The following is a 19,083-nucleotide window of genomic DNA, read 5'->3' on the forward strand; positions in this document are numbered from 1 at the left end:
ACCTGAAACTAACATTGCAGGCATTCACAGAAATGTGACCTAGTTATCCCCCCTCCCCACTGTATTTAAAGGTTATCTGCAGAGTTTATCCTTCATTCCCTGGCTGTCTGCCAAAACTAATTTCTATCTGATAGCGTGAGCAAAAACAATTATTCAAGACAGGGCTAGCCTGGAATACTAAAAATGTCCCTACTTGGCTATCATCATTTGTTTCCCACATATAAATCACATACGCAGGTTGATACACACTCCAGGAAAAGTTTTATACCTGAAATACTAAAAAAAAACTGAGGCAAATAAGTGAATCCAGAAAATCCAATGTCTTTTCAGCAAAATACACCATAGATAGCATTACAGTACAGATTTCCATACAGAAGGTCAATCTGTAAAGTCTTTAGACACTTTAACATGTCACAAGTGAAGGTGTGTAATTTAGATTATTCAGTTATATCTTACAGCATCAATCAAAAATTTCAAAAGTGGGGTCCAAATTAAAGCATCAACACAGAATTTTGGGGGGAAAGAAGATGACCTTAGATACAAATGCCTACTCTACTTGTTTTTTAATCCTAATTGTTATTGAACTTTTGGAGGGCTTCTGAAGTCGACATAGTTATTACACTGGTGTCCTGAATCCAAATATCCAGAAGAACTAAGAACACAGTGCACAGACACCTGATCATAGCAAGCCGAATAGTGCAGTACAGAATCTTTTTGAATGTTTAGGTACACTTTGGAATCTCATTAAAGGGAAGGAGAATGCAGCATGCATAGTGCAAGAAGATAGATGATGACACAAAAGTCAGTTTTGAAGTTCCAAACAAAAGTAAGCCATCCATACAAACGTTACTTTGTGGGCAAGAGATAAACCTTCCTACTGCTGCTACTACAGGAGGAACACACGTTCGATGCCCCAATTCCCTGTTCCCTGATGCCCCAATTCTCATGTTCAATCAGATTCATCTTAATTGGAATTAATTTCCCAAATAAGCAAGGGAAAGATGTGCGTGGAGGAGAGGAAAATGTTATTTTAAATTCATAAATAATCAATGTGTGGAGAAATTCCTCTTAGCCTTTCTGTTTTTATTAAAAATCACATCCAGCCCCTTACCCACTACAGAATCAAAACTGAAACGACATTGAGTCCTTAGGTTTTCCAAGGAGTAGGCTTTATTTTAAGGACTGACTGTGAACATTTTCTTTACAATTTAAGTTTTGGATACCTTCAAGAATGCGCTTTATCTTAGCTTATAATCATAATATGATTGTTATCTCGTACTTCAGAAAATGCTGTGTAATGCCAAGTAATTGACATCAAGTCTGTCTTAGTCTATAATGTAAGCCAAAGTAGATAATTTATTATATTGTGAATATTACTGTCTCAGTTTTGAAAGTGTCTAATCTTTTTTGTAGGTTTTGCTCTTACTGGAAGCTGAAGGTCCTTTTGGTTGAATGAATATTTAGATCTATTCATTGTGAGGTTTTATGACATTCCTGAAGACAATGACTTAATCATGACTCTCTTCCAATGGTATAATGCATCTGTAATGTTTTGTCCTAGTGGCAAATTTGTTCCAAGAGTGCTGTAAACTGGTGAGGATTTTTTTTCCCTTACTACTATAGCTGTCTGTACACAACTATTGTCAAATTAGATTACTTATTTGGTACTCTATATTAATGACTTATTTGGACATAAAGGCACCATATCATATATTCTATTTCAAGTGAATATGTGTGTGCTTTCTATGGTAGTAAACAGTTATCACTTGCAGGAGCACAAGATTTTCAAATATTCAAGTTATGGTATTTTTGCTCCAAAGCTATTCTTAATTATGAGTGATGCTGCTGATTAACAAACTCTTATTTAGCATCTGTGGTTCGATTGGCTGTCCTTTTTAAAGAGACAAATTGCATCTAATTGAAGACAGGATTTTTTTGTGTGTGTTTTATTTATTGGCAGCAAGATTAGCATTCAGTAGCAATGAGCCTTAAATAACGTCACATTTTTTAATTCAGTAAGAAGCTTTAAGTATTATCGTAAGTTTAAAAGTGAGTGATTTGACCAACTGGGATCAAGTATAGCTAATAAAAATGGATTGAAATAGTGCAATATTTCTGAAGTTCAGATGGCTTTTTTTAATGCCACTACATTAATGTTGGGCTGTTAATCATTTGACTTTTATCTGGTATAAGCATTGTAAATTGTCTTTGTAATATCTATAATCCTTATAATAAGTCATATACTTTTATGGTTAAATTAATAGTCAATGAAAATCATCACTGTAATATACTGGGACTTTGACGTTTTTATTTTATAGTAGGAAATTATCCTAGAAAGTTATTGCATTATTTAAGTAGTAAGATTTTAATTTTAATTTTCTGTATGTTTTGAACTTGACTTTCCAGTCTTAATATGTTTACTCAAGTTCTGTAATTCTGCTACTGCTCAAGTCTATAAAGCAAATTAAATCCAGTTTGAGAAGTAACTTTGATCTGAATTCAAGTTCAAATTGGGAGTTCAAATTTTGCTTTGGTATATTTGATAAAGTATTGTTACTGGTATTATTCTTCACATAACCTGCATTGGAATAAAATTATATCAAAACTACCTCTTTTTCTTATGTTTTATAAATAGAATGCATTTTAGGTGAAGAATCGTTATGGATCAGTTCATAAAACACATTGCCTATATAAACTGATTTTGGTTAACCAATTAAATAAGTAGATAAAACAAACTGCCAAACATGTTTCTTATGTATTACATGACAAAATTTGCTCACACTTTTAAGAAAATGGAATCATTTTAATTTGAAAGTTATTTATTTAAATAAAACTGCTCAGAGAGTTTAGTATATTTCATTATGTATGGAGTTAACTCCCAGAAAAAGGTATGCAACTGTTATTTAGAAAACAGAAAACTAAACCACAGTTATATTGCAATTTGACCACTGGAAAATCTTTGCATGGGAAAAGTTTGTTATATCAGTCGTTTACAACACTTGTAGTGCTAAAATGATACATTAGAGGGCAGGCTATAACTTCAGATTTTTATGTTTAATGCATTGTACCAATTTACAATACTAATGTGCAACTAATACTAATGTTGCAATATAAGCATTTGTCATAGAATGTAATTAATATTTTTGGTATTTTATGAATACCTGGGCTTCTTTGATACCTCGTAAAATGCAGGGAACATACAGCTGAAAAAACTGAAAGATTTTGATATACAAAGGTGTTTCAATAAATATGGTGGGTTTAATTCTCAGTACAAAGCTTGGATGGATTCTGATGCTATTTTATCATGATTTTGTATTATAAACTATATGAAATATGAAGAAAGAATATTATTATTACATTATTTGTACATAAATTATAGCTGGTGAACAACCCAGAACAAGAAGACTGAATTCTTGGAGAAAGGGACTATTCACCTTCTAAATTACTGTATATGAATTTTGTATAAATCAGGTTTGCAAATTACATATCTCAAGATTTGATTATACTAACTTACAATTTGATTAAGGCGGTGACCCAATTTTTCTATGTAATTATGATAGCAGGGATAATTCTTTGCTTAATTTAACAATTCAACTCTTAATATTTCTTAGGAGCTGTATACAAAACTATCAGCACAATGCTGCCACAATCGACCAAAATGCAGAAGCCGTTTCAGCTGGCATTTAGGACCTATTTGCTATCCTATCGCTCCTGTATCTTTCCATGCATCAAAGGGAAAACATCCTTACATCCAATAAGGCAGAAAACAATGTCCCGGGTGCTGAGCTGCCAAAGTCAATATCTGCATATGTCTGCTCCTTTTTGGGTTTCCAAAGAAGGGGACTTGGTGGGCAAGACATCTTCCCAACCTGAAGACCCTCAAAAGAAAGAACCGAAGGGAGAAAACTTTACCACGTCGGCTGGTAATTTTGCCAGGGGAACACCTGTGCAGCCCAATTCTGAAGAACTTGATCCTTTACAAGATAAATCCATTAGTCTTGTACAAAGATTCAAGAAAACTTTTAAACAGTATGGCAAAGTTCTGATTCCCGTGCATCTTTTGACCTCCAGCATATGGTTTGGAATATTTTACTATGCAGCTTTAAAGTAAGTGCAGAGCTATTATGTATACAGAACACCGATGATAATTTCTCTGTTGTAATTCATGTTGTATACTTTAAAAAAAAACTCTACATAAATTTGGGGAGGATGGACCTGAAGAAAGGGAAAAGCCAGCACTACCTTGTTTTTCCTTTCAAAACAACAATGTGTATTATTTTAATTAGCCAAGCATTCAGTGAAGGATGGAGCAAAACAGCACAGGATAGATATTAAAGACTGAGAAGTTAACGAACACTGTTTTGTTTATTGAAAGCCTTAGAAGAATCCACAAGAAGAGTAGAATTAAAGAGTCTGGAGCTTATCATATTTGAAATTTGGAAAAAAAAATCTTAGAACATTATCAAAAATCTCTGATCATACTTGAACAATTACTATGAAAATACTTGATTTTGTATGAGAAAAGGAATGCATTTAGAAGTGCAAGACAAGGAGTTGTAACTTTTCTGAGTAGGAAGCCCAAAATAAAATTGATTTTAATAGATTAAAGTTGTAAGTTTATACTAATAATAAATAGTTCAGTTTGTTTACAGAATTTACAGAATTTTAATACAATTCTGTAAAATTGCATTGTGATTTTCTTACCTAAATCTATCAAATTTGATGTTCTTTCTGTTGGCGGTCTCCTTCCTTCACTCCTGTTCTGTGCCACTATATTGATTAGGGGAAAGTAGGATTTGTGGGTAGTGAAGGAGGCCATACTTCATTTATTTCCATGCAACTTCTGTTAGGTTATAGAAAGCTCCAAATTTAGTTTCTAGCCTACCAGATAAGAAAAAAGAGCCTGGCTATCTCTATTATTTTTCAAAATAAAATTACAAAGTCAACATTTAAGTATTTATTTACTTTGTACAATAAAACATAATGTTTTTAAAACTGATAAGATGTTTGCATTACAGATAGTTTTTGACTTAGAACCATTTATTTAGTGACAGTTCGAAGCAATAGTTCTGAAAAAAGTGACTTGACATCCGTTGCAGCATCCCTATGGTCACACGATCAAAATTCAGATGCTTGGCAACTGGCATGTATTTATGACGGTTGCAATGTCCTGGGATCATGTGATCACCTCTTACAAACTTTTGACAAAGCCAATGGGGAAGCAAGATTCACTTAACTGTGTTATTAACAACTGCAGTGATTCACTGAACAACTGTAGCAAGAGAGGTTGTAAAATGGGACAAAACTCTGAAGCAACAGAAATTTTGGGTTCAATTGTAAGCATAAATCGGAAACAACCTGTAAAAATAAGACAATAAGATGTCATCTGAAAAAATAGTAGTCTGAGGGAGTCTATATATAAAATAGGAAGTTATACTTGTCTTTATAGCAGTTCTGATGTTTTATTTTCTGTTTTAATCCTAGTTTTATTTCAAAAGGTGAGCAGTTTCTTGTATTGTGTAACATGTAAAAATGCTAATGATGAAGCTAGAATAAGTAGTACAGGTTTAATTAGTACTTAAGAAAATATCTGCTAGGGCTGTGAACTTAATATATAATATAGGATCTCTGCTCAGTAATTCTGCTGCATGCTTGCATACATGCTCTAAACCTTACTAGTGAATATTTAAAATATCTCTGGCTTAAATTACAAATTTGGAACCCCTGCCATATACACAAAAGTGTGACAAAGTTCAGTGGGATTAATCCCATGGACATATGAGTAGACTAGCACTTTAAATGAGTTTTAAAGGCTCTGTGCTGTATGAATTTAGTAGTTCTGCAAGAAGGATCCTAAATATATTTGAATGTCTTATGTAGATTTAAAATATATCTTGTTGAAAACTAAAAACAATCATCCCAAACCTTAATATTCTTCCAATATTAGAGTTCCAATTTAGTTCCTTAGATTTGTTTAAAATTATCAAACTACATGATCAAGACATAAATATAATTAATGTCTGTAATATCTTAACAAAACCAGCTACTTATTTTTTCTTAATACCTGAAGATAAATATATATCTGGAAACAAAATTTTAAACAGCTTGGATGTTTATTACCCTGAGAAGGGATAAATTTAGAATGACATTTAGACATATTGCTTTTAGAAAGGGCACTTAATGCCATCTGGTTAGAATAACTAAAACAGTTATATTACCTTCTGATGTCAGAGACACTTGTCCTTCTGCTCACTAATTATAATTGTTTTATGAGAGGCCACAAATTGTAACCTATTTAAAATGAATAAATCTTCACTTTGGCATTGCCAATAATTGACTCATTAGCTGTTTATTTACTGTTATCTATCTTGACTACCCCTTTCCAAACAGATCAACAGTTAAGTTTCAATCCTAACAAATCTTATTTCAAGACCTTGAAAACTTTCTGCCAATCAAAAGTGGTATAGGGCTTCTTGCCTAAGCAGAGGGTTGGACTAGAAAGCAATTTGAAAAGAAAAGCATGGTTACATTATAAAAAGGTAAAAGTTTCCCCTACCCAGTTGTGTCCAGCTCTAGGGGGGTTGAAGGAAGCCAGCATTGTCCCAAGATACTTCTGTGATGTTGTGGCCAGCATATCTATACACCAAGGCGCATGGAATGCTGCTACCTTTCCATCAAAGTGATAGCTATTTATCTACTTACATTTGCATGCTTTTAGACTGCTATGTTGGCAGGAGATAGGGCAAGAATGGGAGCTCACCCCATCACCCAGTACTTGGGTTTCGAACTGCCCACTTTCCAGTCGACAGTCCAGTGTCTTTTAACCAAGCCTTAAAGACACAGTAATTGAATTTCTTCTCAGAGAAACATATAGGGTTGTGACACTTCACTTTTTCATATTGAGAGTTATATTCAGTAATGTTTCCAACAATAACTCTCCAAGGCTCAGGTTAAAGTAGTTTGAAATCAGCTAAAGTTCATTGGTACAAATGGACCAAGCTTAACATTTGATACTCAGTTTTAATTTAATGGCGACTACATGTTCAGAATAATGTTTAATTCATGTTTTCAGAAGAACCTGACTATATTTTTCTCCTAGGACATATTAACTAATTGTATAGCTTGTTTATACAAGAAGTTGATATGTGCCAGATATAATTTTGATTTTTTTAAACTTGGCATTATTTACTTCAGTATTAGCTTTAATGGTTGAGGCAAACATTCCAGAATTATTTTAATGCGAATCATATAGTCTGCCATGAAGACTTTCATTCATCTTGGCCTTGAGTTACCACAATAAAGACAATAGTTAAGAGTCAGTTATGTCTGAATAGCCTAGAGAGATGATTCCTAACATTTTAATTCATAGCACTACATCATCAGTGTTGAAGACCACTATATTAGTCAAAGTTCATCAACCTGGCCCCTGCAGGTACTATGGTATGCTTGATCCTTTCCATTTGGTGCTCTTAGGATTCATAATTTAGGTAAAAATAAGCAGAGCCATACAAAATCATTACATTCTAAGTTGCTGGTTTTTCCCACCTGAAATATCAAATTGACAATCTGGTGATATCTTTGCTATTTAGATATATTTATAATTCTATATACATACACACTTAATTTGGAATCTGTATCATCTGCGCCCTCCCAGATCCCTAGGGCATGGAACACGGTTTGTAAATCATAGTTTTATAATATTGAAATTAAATTTCAAAACTGGAAATATTCTGTACATGATATACTTCATGCTTTACTTCTTATAATCTATTGTTTCAGTTGAGGGGAAAAATAATTTGTTATCAAATGTAAAAATCCTTCTTTATTATAACTCTACAAAAAAGTTTACTGAAATAGGAATGTTGTAATTTATTTTAATATGTCTTCATTTTACAGGGGAGTAAATGTCGTTCCATTTCTTGAATTCATAGGGTTGCCTGAAAGTATTGTAAACATCCTAAAGCATTCTCAAAGTGGAAATGCATTAACTGCCTATGCATTGTATAAGGTAAGTAGATCCATGAGTTTCTTAATGCTACTCACAGGAATATTTTAATGTACAATTACAATAGAAGAGAATATCCATAGCTCAGAGTTCAGCTGCGAAGTCCTTGGTGCTCTATGAGCTTTGTTGTTTGCTTGCCATTGTTTCATTATCTGACTAGCAATTTGGATGTATCCATGAACATAACTAGCAGTTAGAAGACACAATGAAAACTCCTTAATCTCACAACACATGAACCAATTCAACCATCGTTTCAATTGGAAAACTATGAACATCCTAGAGAAAACTAAATTCAAAAACACTAAGAAATTTGTGGAAGTTTGGCATTAAACAAATCAGCTATCAATAGATACAGTGGGGCAAAAAAGTGTTTAGTCAGCCACCAATTGTGCAAGTTCTCCCACTTAAAAAGATGAGAGAGGCCTGTAATTGGCATCATAGGTAGACCTCAACTATGAGAGACAAAATGTAAAAAAAAAACCAATCAATCACATTGGCTGATTTGGAAAGAATTTATTTGCAAATTATGGTGGAAAATAAGTATTTGGTCACCTACAAAAAAGCAAGATTTCTGGCTCTCACATACCTGTACCTTCTTCTTTAAGAGGCTCCTCTGTCCTGCACTCATTACCTGTATCAATGGCACCTGTTTGAACTTGTTATCAGTATAAAAGACACCTGTCCACAACCTCAAACAGTCACACTCCAAACTCCACTATGGTGAAGACTAAAGAGCTGTCGAAGGACACCAGAAACAAAATTGTAGACCTGCACCAGGCTGGGAAGACTGAATCTGCAATAGGCAAGCAGCTTGCTGTGAACAAATCAACTATGGGAGCAATAATTAGAAAATGAAAGACATATAAGACCACTGATAATCTCCCTCGATCTGGGGCTCCACGCAAGATCTCACCCCATGGGGTCAAAATGATCATAAGAACGGTGAGCAAAAATCCCAGGACCACATGGGGGGACCTAGTGAATGACCTGTAGAGAGCTGGGACCAACGTAACAAAGGCTACCATCAGTAACACACTACGCCGCCAGGGACTCAGATCCTGCAGTGCCAGACGTGTCCCCTTGCTTAAGCCAGTACATGTCCAGGCCTGTCTGAAGTTTGCTAGAGAGCATTTGGATGATCCAGAAGAGGACTGGGAGAATGTCATATGGTCAGATGAAACCATAATAGAACTGTTTAGTAGAAACACAACTCGTTGTGTTTGGAGGAGAGAGAATGCTGAGTTGCATCCAAAGAACACCATGCCTACTGTGAAGCATGGGGGTGGCAACATCATACTTTGGGGCTGTTTCTCTGCAAAGGGACCAGGACGACTGATCCGTGTACAGGACAGAATGAATGGGGCCATGTATCATGAGATTTTGAGTGCAAACCTCCTTCCATCAGCAAGAGCATTGAAGATGAAACATGGCTGGGTCTTTCAACATGACAATGACCCCAAACATACTGGCCGGGCAACGAAGGAGTGGCTTCGTAAGAAGCATTTCAAGGTCCTGGAGTGGCCTAGCCAGTCTCCAGATCTCAACTCCATAGAAAACCTTTGGAGGGAGTTGAAAGTCCATGTTGTCCAGCGACAGCCCCAAAACATCACTGCTCTAGAGGAGATCTGCATGGAGGAATGGGCCAACATACCAACAACAGTGTGTGCCAACCTTGCGAAGACTTACAGGAAACTTTTGACCTCTGTCATTGCCGACAAAGGATATATAACAAAGTATTGAAATGAACTTTTAATATTGACCAAATACTTATTTTCCACCATAATTTGCAAATAAATTCCTTCCAAATCAGCCAATGTGATTGTCTGGATTTGTTTTCTCATTTTGTCTCTCATAGTTGAGGTCTACCTATGATGCCAATTACAGGCCTCTCTCATCTTTTTAAGTGGGAGAACTTGCACAATTGTTGGCTGACTAAATACTTTTTTGCCCCACTGTACATAGATGAACCATATCCACAAACCATTCAAAAGAGAGCGTTTAAAGCTAAGAAGGAAACAAAAAGATCGGAACACATCCACTCCAGCAAAAATACCCTGATAAACAGGGATTAGCACCAGGCAAATGAGCAGAAAACAGTACCCTAATCAAGGAATTGCCAAGGAGAAAACGATCACCACCCACTAATATTAGCAGGGCAAACAGAGCAAACGACCAAGAATCACATTAGATAATTAGACCTCCTTAATTCGGGGCATTCTGATGTGTGGCAGACTCCTAGAATTTGTGGACAGAGGTGGATTAAGGAGAACTGAATCCATCAACCTCAGACTATCCCTACAAAATTACGAGTGAGCCTCTGGGATTTTGCATTCAAAGTAGACAATTGAGTAAGTATGTAATTACTGAGGAATAGATTCTGTCACGAAGGCTCTGAATAGATACAATAATGTTATAATTAATAAAATAAATTCTCTATATGGTGATTAAAGAAAATATGTTAAAATTGATGTAGATAATTTGATGTTTATAACAGAAAATATTTAGTTGAATGCAAACATATTTTAAGTTTGTAAGAAAGTTAAAAAAACAGTGCCGGAGGAATTAAAAAAGGAAGAAGGTTAGTAATGAAAAGGACACCTGTTTAGAAACTAAGTAGACACTGGGTTGTATTCAGTGGCGGCATTCTGCTCATCAGACTGCCTTCTTCCTCACTGCATGTGATCCTCTAGATGACATTTGGGATGCAACTGGCAAGGCAGGGAGAGGAGAACCTTAGAAAATCACGTCCAAGTGCAGTTCTACAGCAGACCCGCTGAATGGATGTCATGGTTCTGAGTATTGAACCCAATTGAATCAGCACTCTGAGGCTTCAGTCAGGCTCAGAAGACCTTTTATTGAGTAAATCATGTTGGCACATAGAAAGTTGAAGCTAGCTCTCAGTAATTCCCGTGCTTCAGGGTAGTTAAAAGAATAGAAATTTCCCACCCCCCTCAGGTGTCTTAGGTTACATTAACCAATTAGTCCAGCGGCAGCTTCCCGCCCTGTCTCAGCAGATGTTCGTTGCCATGACCTTGGCTTTCACAGGGATTCTGGTCAATGTTTTGTCTAGCAGGTTAAGGCACCACATTTCAATTCCTTCTGACTCGCCCTCTCCCTCCCTCCCTCCAAAGTGGCAACTGAGAACCTAAACGAAAGTAAGCATGGCTGAAGTCATTTCAAGGGTTGACAGTGGCTGTTGGATAGTGTATCATTATCTAGAAAAAAATATTCCATTTAAATTTTCTATATTTCACAACTTTTATACTATCCCTTCTTGTTTAACAAAATGTGACTTTTTGCAAAATCTAGATGGTTCACAAACTTAGTTAATTTCTTCAAACATTCAAAGGCCTTAACAAGTGATGTAAGATTAGATTTGTTGCTCCAGGAACGTCATTTGCAGTTCCCTCTATTAGCCTTTGGCACGACAAGGGCTTGCTTTCCCATCAGTGTCTCCATTACTACCCTGGCACTCTTATTAGTGCCACATGGTGGAATAATAATGGAATGTTAATAGTTTTACTTTGCAATGCATCCTGACCTTTCTTTATAAATAAAAAAGGGCGAAATTCATTGCAAAGCAATACTGTTTAATTTGCTTATGTGCCTGTGAGCATATGACTCGGTAGATTAAACTATCAACATCAATGGCATTTGATAACATAAAAGTGCTGGCTCTGTGGAATTATTCATAATTTAAAAATTATCTCTTAAAAATAATATAGACATTCCCCGACATAAAATGCTGTTAATCTTTACATGCCCTAAATTTTAGGTTTAAATACTGTATCTTTTCTGGCAATAGTTAGTTTAAAATGGATTTTCTGATTTTCAGAACAAATTTGGAAAATAGTATTTTTCTTACAAAAACCATAATTGTATTTTTTTTATTTCTACATCTCACTACTTTAAAGAGAAAAGTTTTGTTTTATTGCATGATAAAGAGTTACTTTCTTGGCTCAATAGCATTTAGGATTTTAAATACACACACACACACACACACACACACACACACACACTAAATTCTTTTTTATTTTTCTCAGATCTCTTTTTTTCTCTGCTTAATGCCACGTATTTTGAGCTGAATCTCTTCCATCCATTCATGCTGAAGTATTTGCCAGTAAGACACTATTAAATAAAGTAGGAGGGTGTTTTTTTTAAAAAAAACCCCTATTTTTAAGTTTAATTTTTAAATAGCGAGAATGTTTAAATGAATACAAAACACCGAACCATAAACCAAGGAATTTGTTTATGTCTTGTCATTTAATATGTCATGATATGTCAATACATAAAACTAAAAAGTGGAAATAATTATTTGGGTAGGAAGAAAAATGAAGACGCACACCAAGTATAAAATTGAAAAGGACAATCAAAACTGCATAAATGTCCTATTTAATTCATACAGAGATAATATTTTCTTTTCTAAAATATTTTGAAAGTTTTCATCTGGTCTCTAGGAATTATTCTTCTAGAGAAAATTTTCATTATATCCCCATAGAAAATGTAATTTCTGTGACTATATTTTATTTTTAACTTTATTCAAATGAAACTCAACTATCAAAACTTTAAGAGCTATAAAATTATTCAGAGACTAAATTCAGCTTTCTTTTCCATCTTCAGCAGTCCCCTAAAGTACTTTGCAGATGAGGCATTCTGCATTTCAGAGTAGATTTTGGGAGGCACAGATGTTGCTGATGGGAGCAGCTTGTTCTTGTAGTGACTGAATGACTTATTAAAATGCATAAATCTGCCTCTATCTCTTTAGGAAATGCTTTGAATTGCTTGGAGAACTTCCTTGCTAGAGTTACTTTAACTTCACTAGCCACAGTCAGTGTCTAAAGAGCTGTAGCTAAAGCCAAGCCTGTGAATGCTATTGTACATTTGAATTTAAAGCACTTGAGTCCTTAATGTTTTTATATGTTTTTTATTGGCAAGATTGCAACTCCAGCCAGATACACAGTGACATTAGGAGGAACGTCCATCACTGTGAAGTATCTTCGCAAGCATGAATATATGTCCACACCACCACCTGTGAAGGAATATATTCAAGACCGAATGGAAGAAACAAAAGAACGGATCTCGGGAAAAATGGAGGAAACAAGAGACATGATTAGTGGCAAAATGGAAGAAACAAAAGAAAAATTAACAGAGAAAATGGAAGAAACAAAAGAGAGGATAACTGAAAAGATACAAGAAACCAAAGACAAAGTTTCATTTATAAAGAAGAAAGAATAGAAAAGTTAGAATGAAAGGTGATTTTTTTTAATCCTTTAGATTAGAATGTCTGAAATGTATGTTCTTGCTACTGTTCATGTCTATTTTCTTACAGGCTGACTAGACATTTAAAAGCTAAAAAAATAATGCTTAAGACTTGCACTGCCTTAATAAAATTTATCCAACATTTTCCAATGTACGATATAGTAAATGCAACAGTTTTCTCCACAACTCAGTTCCTAGAGAATATTCTGTGGTCGTCCCATCAGTGACTTGAATGAATCTCTGCACGTTTGATCAAGCTGATATTCTTACTTGGCATCACTCACGTTGTTGTAAAACAAAGTATTAAAATGGCTGAGTCATGTAAACAATATCTTGAATATTAAAAATTGTGTCAATATTTGTATATTAATTAATCTTACTATCTTTAGAAAGATCAAGTAATTAGAAAGCTATGTTATGTTCCATATTACTTTTATAAAAACTTGAGTTAAATTGATGTGTGAGGCTCAATGAAATGGTACTAGATGTAATTGCATATTTATATTGCAAAATGGATGTTGATTCTTCTTATGGCTAAAATAAGTATTACATTTCATATTACTGATAAAGCTTTAAAAGGAAAGGAGATAAATCTATCTTTGTTCATGGAATAAATATTTAGCCAAGTGGGAAAAAAGAAAAAAGAAACACTGTAACCATTTTTGTAGAAAATCTTCCAATATTGTTATTAGAGGCTAAACACAGCATTATTGTACTATTGAATACTATAGGATCATCTCAGGTGGGGTTTTCGATTTTTGGGGGAAGACGGCTAAGATCAAGAGGCTATCATTTCCATGTATTATTTTGGTGATCACAGCTCTGAGCATTGGCATTCCAGGTGTTTCTCCTGTAATAAGAAGAGGTCATGGGCAAGTAACTGAATAAGCACGGATCTCCAAACATGCCAACTTTAAGACTTGTGAACTTCAACTCTCAGAATTCTCCTTCTGCCTCGGGAACTCTTGGAGTTGAAATCCACAAGTCTTAACATTGTAAAGTTTGGAGATCCCTGGTATAAGGCATGAAATGATCAGGATGAGAAGAACTTTAGAAATGAATATTTGAAGGAATGCTTTCAAAGAGCTTTACATAATGTAAGTTTTTGTTAAATAAACCACTTTGTTGGTATATAATTCAACTACTTGGGGACTGTATAATTTTTTTTAAAAAAATCTGATTTGCTTCTTTCATTTCTGTTAAAACAAAATATCTGCTACTAATTAGTCTTAGAAGCTCTTTATCCAGGAAGCAATAAAAAAGAGATTATTGAGGTGATAGAGACGCAGAAGACAACTAGGAGCCAGTTACCATAATCAATGTTGCCTATCTATAAAGCAGGAATGGTTTAGAAGATGTATTTTTTAATTGGTAAAGTTTGATAATGTAAAAACACTATACTACTAAATAATACTTATGTAAAAGTAAAAAAAAAATAGTTTTGAGAATTGGTTATGAGATTATATACTCTTATGATAGCATTGCTGAGCACTCTTGTGTCCCATTAAGTCAATTTTGTGTGAACCATGAAATAAAACCTTGCTACATTTACACAATAGTTCTCCTAATGGAAGAAATACTACAGTTATTTTAAAGCACAGTTTACTCCTGTAAAATAATTGTTTCGGATGCTTAATATGCAGGTAAGTTTAAAAAAATGTACAGTATGCTTTTTTGTAAACTTAATGAATGTTGTACTCAGCAAATCTTAGCCAGTTACCATCCTAGCATTGTGAGAACATATTCACAAAAGCTTATCTTTTCTGATCTATCAAACAGTTGCTTGATAAAAATCGGATATTATCTTAGCCAATATACAGTACATCCATGATTTGTCTCTATAAGCAGTGGTATGTAAAATAGATTGCTACTCATTTATTAAGGTAACTTACCATCTTTGTGATTTGCAAGCTTCAGCTATATCACTTTTAGTACATTCAGAGCATCTACTACATTCTAGACCTGCACAGAGAGGAATGCTAACTTGAAGCTTACAATTAAATAATTTGGCAACTAGTAAACACCATCAAAAGAAAAGAGCACAAAACAGATAGAAAATGTGTGTTGGTCCTTACCTGATACGCTCATTTTCTGGTAGAGTAGAGACAGCAGCCAGATGGTATGCTCCGTCCATTAACCAATCGGACTGAGTCTACACTTATGATGTCATCAGACCCTTGTGGCTCCTCCCCAGTTTCAGATGAAGGAAAACTAGACTCAAGTGAGAATTGTGAGCAAAAAGTGAAAGTCCATAGTCACTGTATCTCTCTCCTCTGCACAAGGAATCCCCTCGCGTGACCCATACCAGGGTGGGGCTGGCTGCTGTCTCTATTCTACCAGAAAATGAGCGTATCAGGTAAGGACCAACGCCCATTTTCCTGTTATCATAGAAACAGCAGCCAGACTGGGACGTACCGAAGACTGGGCTGTCCACTAGGGTGGGAAATTGTAAAAAAGGTCCGTTAGGGCACAAGCACTTGTTACTGCACCCTGCGCCCAAAGCCACGTCAGCCGACGCATACTTGTTCAACTTGTAATGACGTATGAAGACTGGGAGACTCCCAGGTGGCCGCCCAGCAAGCTTCTTCCAAGGTGGCTTGAGTGGACCAAGCCGCAGATGTCAAAGCGCTGCGTGTAGAGTGAGCTGTAATGTTTGCAGGGACCTGTATGGATTGAAGTTCATAAGACAGTTTAATACAGGCTCTTATCCAGCGCCCCAGACTAGACAACGAAGCCTTGGTACCCAAGGAGGCCTGGCAAAAGGAGATGAAGAGAGCTTCCGAGTGGTGGAACGAGGCGGTGTAGTCGATGTAGATCTTGAGGGCATGACATACGTCAAGAGTGTGCCACTTGTGCTCTGTCTCATGACGGGGAGATGGACAGAAATCAGGTAAGATCAACTCCTGACCTCGGTGGAAACAGCTATTGACCTTCGGTGTGAATGTCAGGTCCAGTCTTAAGACAACTCGGTCTTGATGGAACACACATGCCTGACTGAAAGAGCAGCCAAATCAGAAATACGTCTGGCTGAAGTTACAGCCACCAAAAACAGCGTTTTGAAGGACAACAGTTTCAAAGAAATGGATCTCATAGGTTCAAAGGGCATGGAAGTCAAAGCCTCTAGGACACGAAGTAGGTCCCAAGTCGGATATCTATGTATGGCAGGGGGACGCAGGTTGGACGCTCCACAGAGAAATCTCCAGATCAAGGGGTGAGAAAGGTAGATGTTTGGATGCCAGGCCATCCAGAACAGAGTCCAGAGCGGCCACCTGTCGAAGTAGCGTGTTAGGGGTAAGTCCCTGATCAAGCCCCCTCTGCAAGAAGTCCAATATCTGCGGAATGGATGCCCTAAGTGAGTCAACAGTCTGGTTGGAACACCACAAGCAAAAGTACGCCACGTGGCATCATAAATGCGGTTAGTAGAGCCTCTGCGTGATGCCTGAATGGTAGCAATGACGTTGAGGGAGATGTTATCTGTTGTTAAGGCTTGCCGCTCAATCACCATGCAGTTAATTGCAGCCACTGGGGGTCGGGATGACAAACTGACCCTTGGTGTAGAGACAGGAGAGGCCGTGGGATGTGCCATGGGTTGGAGATTGACACAGTCACTAGGTTGGCATACCAAGGCCAGCGTGGCCAATTCGGTGCTAGCAGCAACAGGTCTGCCTTCTGCTCCAGCATTTTCTGAATTACCCTCTGAATGAGGGGAAGGGGAGGAAATGCGTACAGGAGACCCCTGGGCCACTGGCACCTGAGAGTGTCTAGTCCTTCTGCCATGGGGTCCATGAACCTTGAGTAATACCTGGGTGCCTGGTTGTTGTCTGCCGTCACGAACAGGTCTAGGACTGAGATGCCGAACCGTAGTGTCAGTCGATGGAAGAGGTTCGGATGGATAATCCAGTCCACCTGATCTATCATTGTCCAGCTCAGCCAGTCTGCTTGTGTTCTGCCCTGAGAGATGACAGGTGAGATTCCGCCCACTGGCACAACAGGTTGGACTCCTGCATCAGGGACCAGGAACGAGTTCCCCCCTGTCTGCCCCCCATCCTGTCAGACTTGCATCCGTCGTAAGTGTGAGACAGCACAGCTCCCTGAACAAGGTCTCTTGCTAAATCGCTGGGAACTGCCACCATTTGAGAGAGTGTAATACCTGTCTGGGGAGGGGGACCCTGAGAGGAGAACTGCCTCTGTCAGCCTTTTGATGTGGAAGCATGAACCATTGAAGCTTCTGCTGTGAAACCTGGCCCACAGGACAATCCCGAAGCAGGATATCATCTTGCCCAAGACTTGGGAGAGAAGAAGAAGGGTTGCCTTGCGTAGACGTAGCACCTTCCTGACGAGTTCCTTCAAACTGAGAATGTGGTCGTTGGAATAGGAATGCCCTCTCCGCCACGGTGTCTATCAAGACCCCAAGGTGGAGAAGGCGAGTGCTGGGAATGAGGTGACTCTTTTTGAGATTCACCCCGAACCCGTGATTCCGCAAGGTGTGAATGGTGAGGGCGAGATCTCTTTCTGCCTGAACCAGAGACCTGGACAACAAGAGGATGTCATCCAGGTAACACAGAATCCAAACTGGAGATGACCTGATGTGGGTGGCCAGTGCTGCCAGTACTTTTGTGAATACCCTGGGGGCAGAGGATAGACCAAACAGAAGAGCTCGGTACTGGAAGTGCCTCCTGCATAGGAGAAGCGAAGATATTTTCGGTGTTCTATGAAGTTGGGGATATGAAGGTAAGCTTCGGTCAAGTCTACCAATGTGAGGAAGTCGCCTTTCCTGACCGCCTGGAGGATGGTGTGCACAGAATGCATTTTGAACTGACGATAGACAATGTGGTGGTTAAATGTTTTTAGATCTAAAATTGCTCTCCATCCCCCGGAATTCTTCGGTACCACAAACAGGTGGGAATAAAAACCCTGCCCTTCCTGATGGGGAGGAACCGGTTGGATGGCCTGGATCTCCAACAGGTGCTGAATAGCCTGTTCCATCAGTGCCGTCTTGTGAGGACACCGAGAGACCAGCATGGCATAAAGTGTTCCTGGGGGATGGAGAGGAATTCCAGCATGAGACCAAATTTGACAGTTTTGAGTACCCAATTGTCTGTTGTGGTCTCCTCCCAGCGGTGGGCAAAGAACACTAGGCGGCCTCCGATCGGAAGAGAGTCCAGATAGTCATTTCCTATGTGAAAAATGGTGGTTGCCTCCTCCACAGTAAGATTTCTTGGAGGGAAAACGCTGTGTGTTTCTATTGGACCTGTCCTGGTGAGATCCCTTTCTGGGAGTGTAGGATTGGCATTGTGGATGGGGGAAGAAAGGTCCCCCGTCCGCCGGTCGAAAGGGCAACCTCCTATAGAAGGGAGCGAGCTGACTTTCCTGTTTCTTGTAGATAGATGAAAGGACCTTGCGCTTGTCTTTAGATTCCATGAGGTACGGGTCTAAGGGATTACCAAATAATTGGGTACCACTAAATGGGGAGGCTACTAGGCACCACTTGGTACGGACATCCGCCTGCCATGGCTTGAGCCAAAGCAGATGCCTGACTGTGACCGAAGAGGCCATGGCTTTAGAAACGAATCTAGCAGCATTAAGGGAAGAATCAGCCGCAAATTCAACCACTGCCCTGATTTTGTTGAGAGCCTTATGTGATCTAGTGTCAGTAGGAGCGGTGCGCTCCTAAAGCTGTTCAATCCAAACCAGGGCCGCCCTGAAGAAAAAGGAAGTGGCCATAGAGGCCCTAACAGCCCAGGCCCCAGCCTGATAGTTTTTGACTGAGGTTTGATCTGACCTTTTCTCCTCAGGCTTGAGAACCTCCTCAGGGGCTC

The 19,083-nt window shown here is 37.8% G+C and overlaps 1 protein-coding gene across 2 annotated transcripts in view; it reads left to right on the plus strand.

The window, feature by feature from the left end:
- The window catches only part of FAM210A (family with sequence similarity 210 member A), a 16,444-nt gene extending 2,016 nt beyond the window's left edge, over positions 1–14,428 (plus strand). For both annotated transcript variants that reach the window (XM_081952770.1, XM_081952769.1), the window contains exons 2-5: positions 1,414–1,593; positions 3,612–4,107; positions 7,897–8,008; positions 12,941–14,428. In XM_081952770.1, coding sequence (XP_081808896.1) covers positions 3,638–4,107; positions 7,897–8,008; positions 12,941–13,240 — 882 coding nt within the window. In that variant the 5' untranslated portion in view covers positions 1,414–1,593; positions 3,612–3,637 and the 3' untranslated portion in view covers positions 13,241–14,428. The remainder of the gene's footprint in view (positions 1–1,413; positions 1,594–3,611; positions 4,108–7,896; positions 8,009–12,940) is intronic.
- Positions 14,429–19,083: the final 4,655 nt, after the last annotated feature.

This window comes from Natrix helvetica, assembly GCF_964273705.1.
Source record: "Natrix helvetica genome assembly, chromosome: 4".
In the NCBI taxonomy this organism is placed as follows: domain Eukaryota; kingdom Metazoa; phylum Chordata; class Lepidosauria; order Squamata; family Natricidae; genus Natrix; species Natrix helvetica.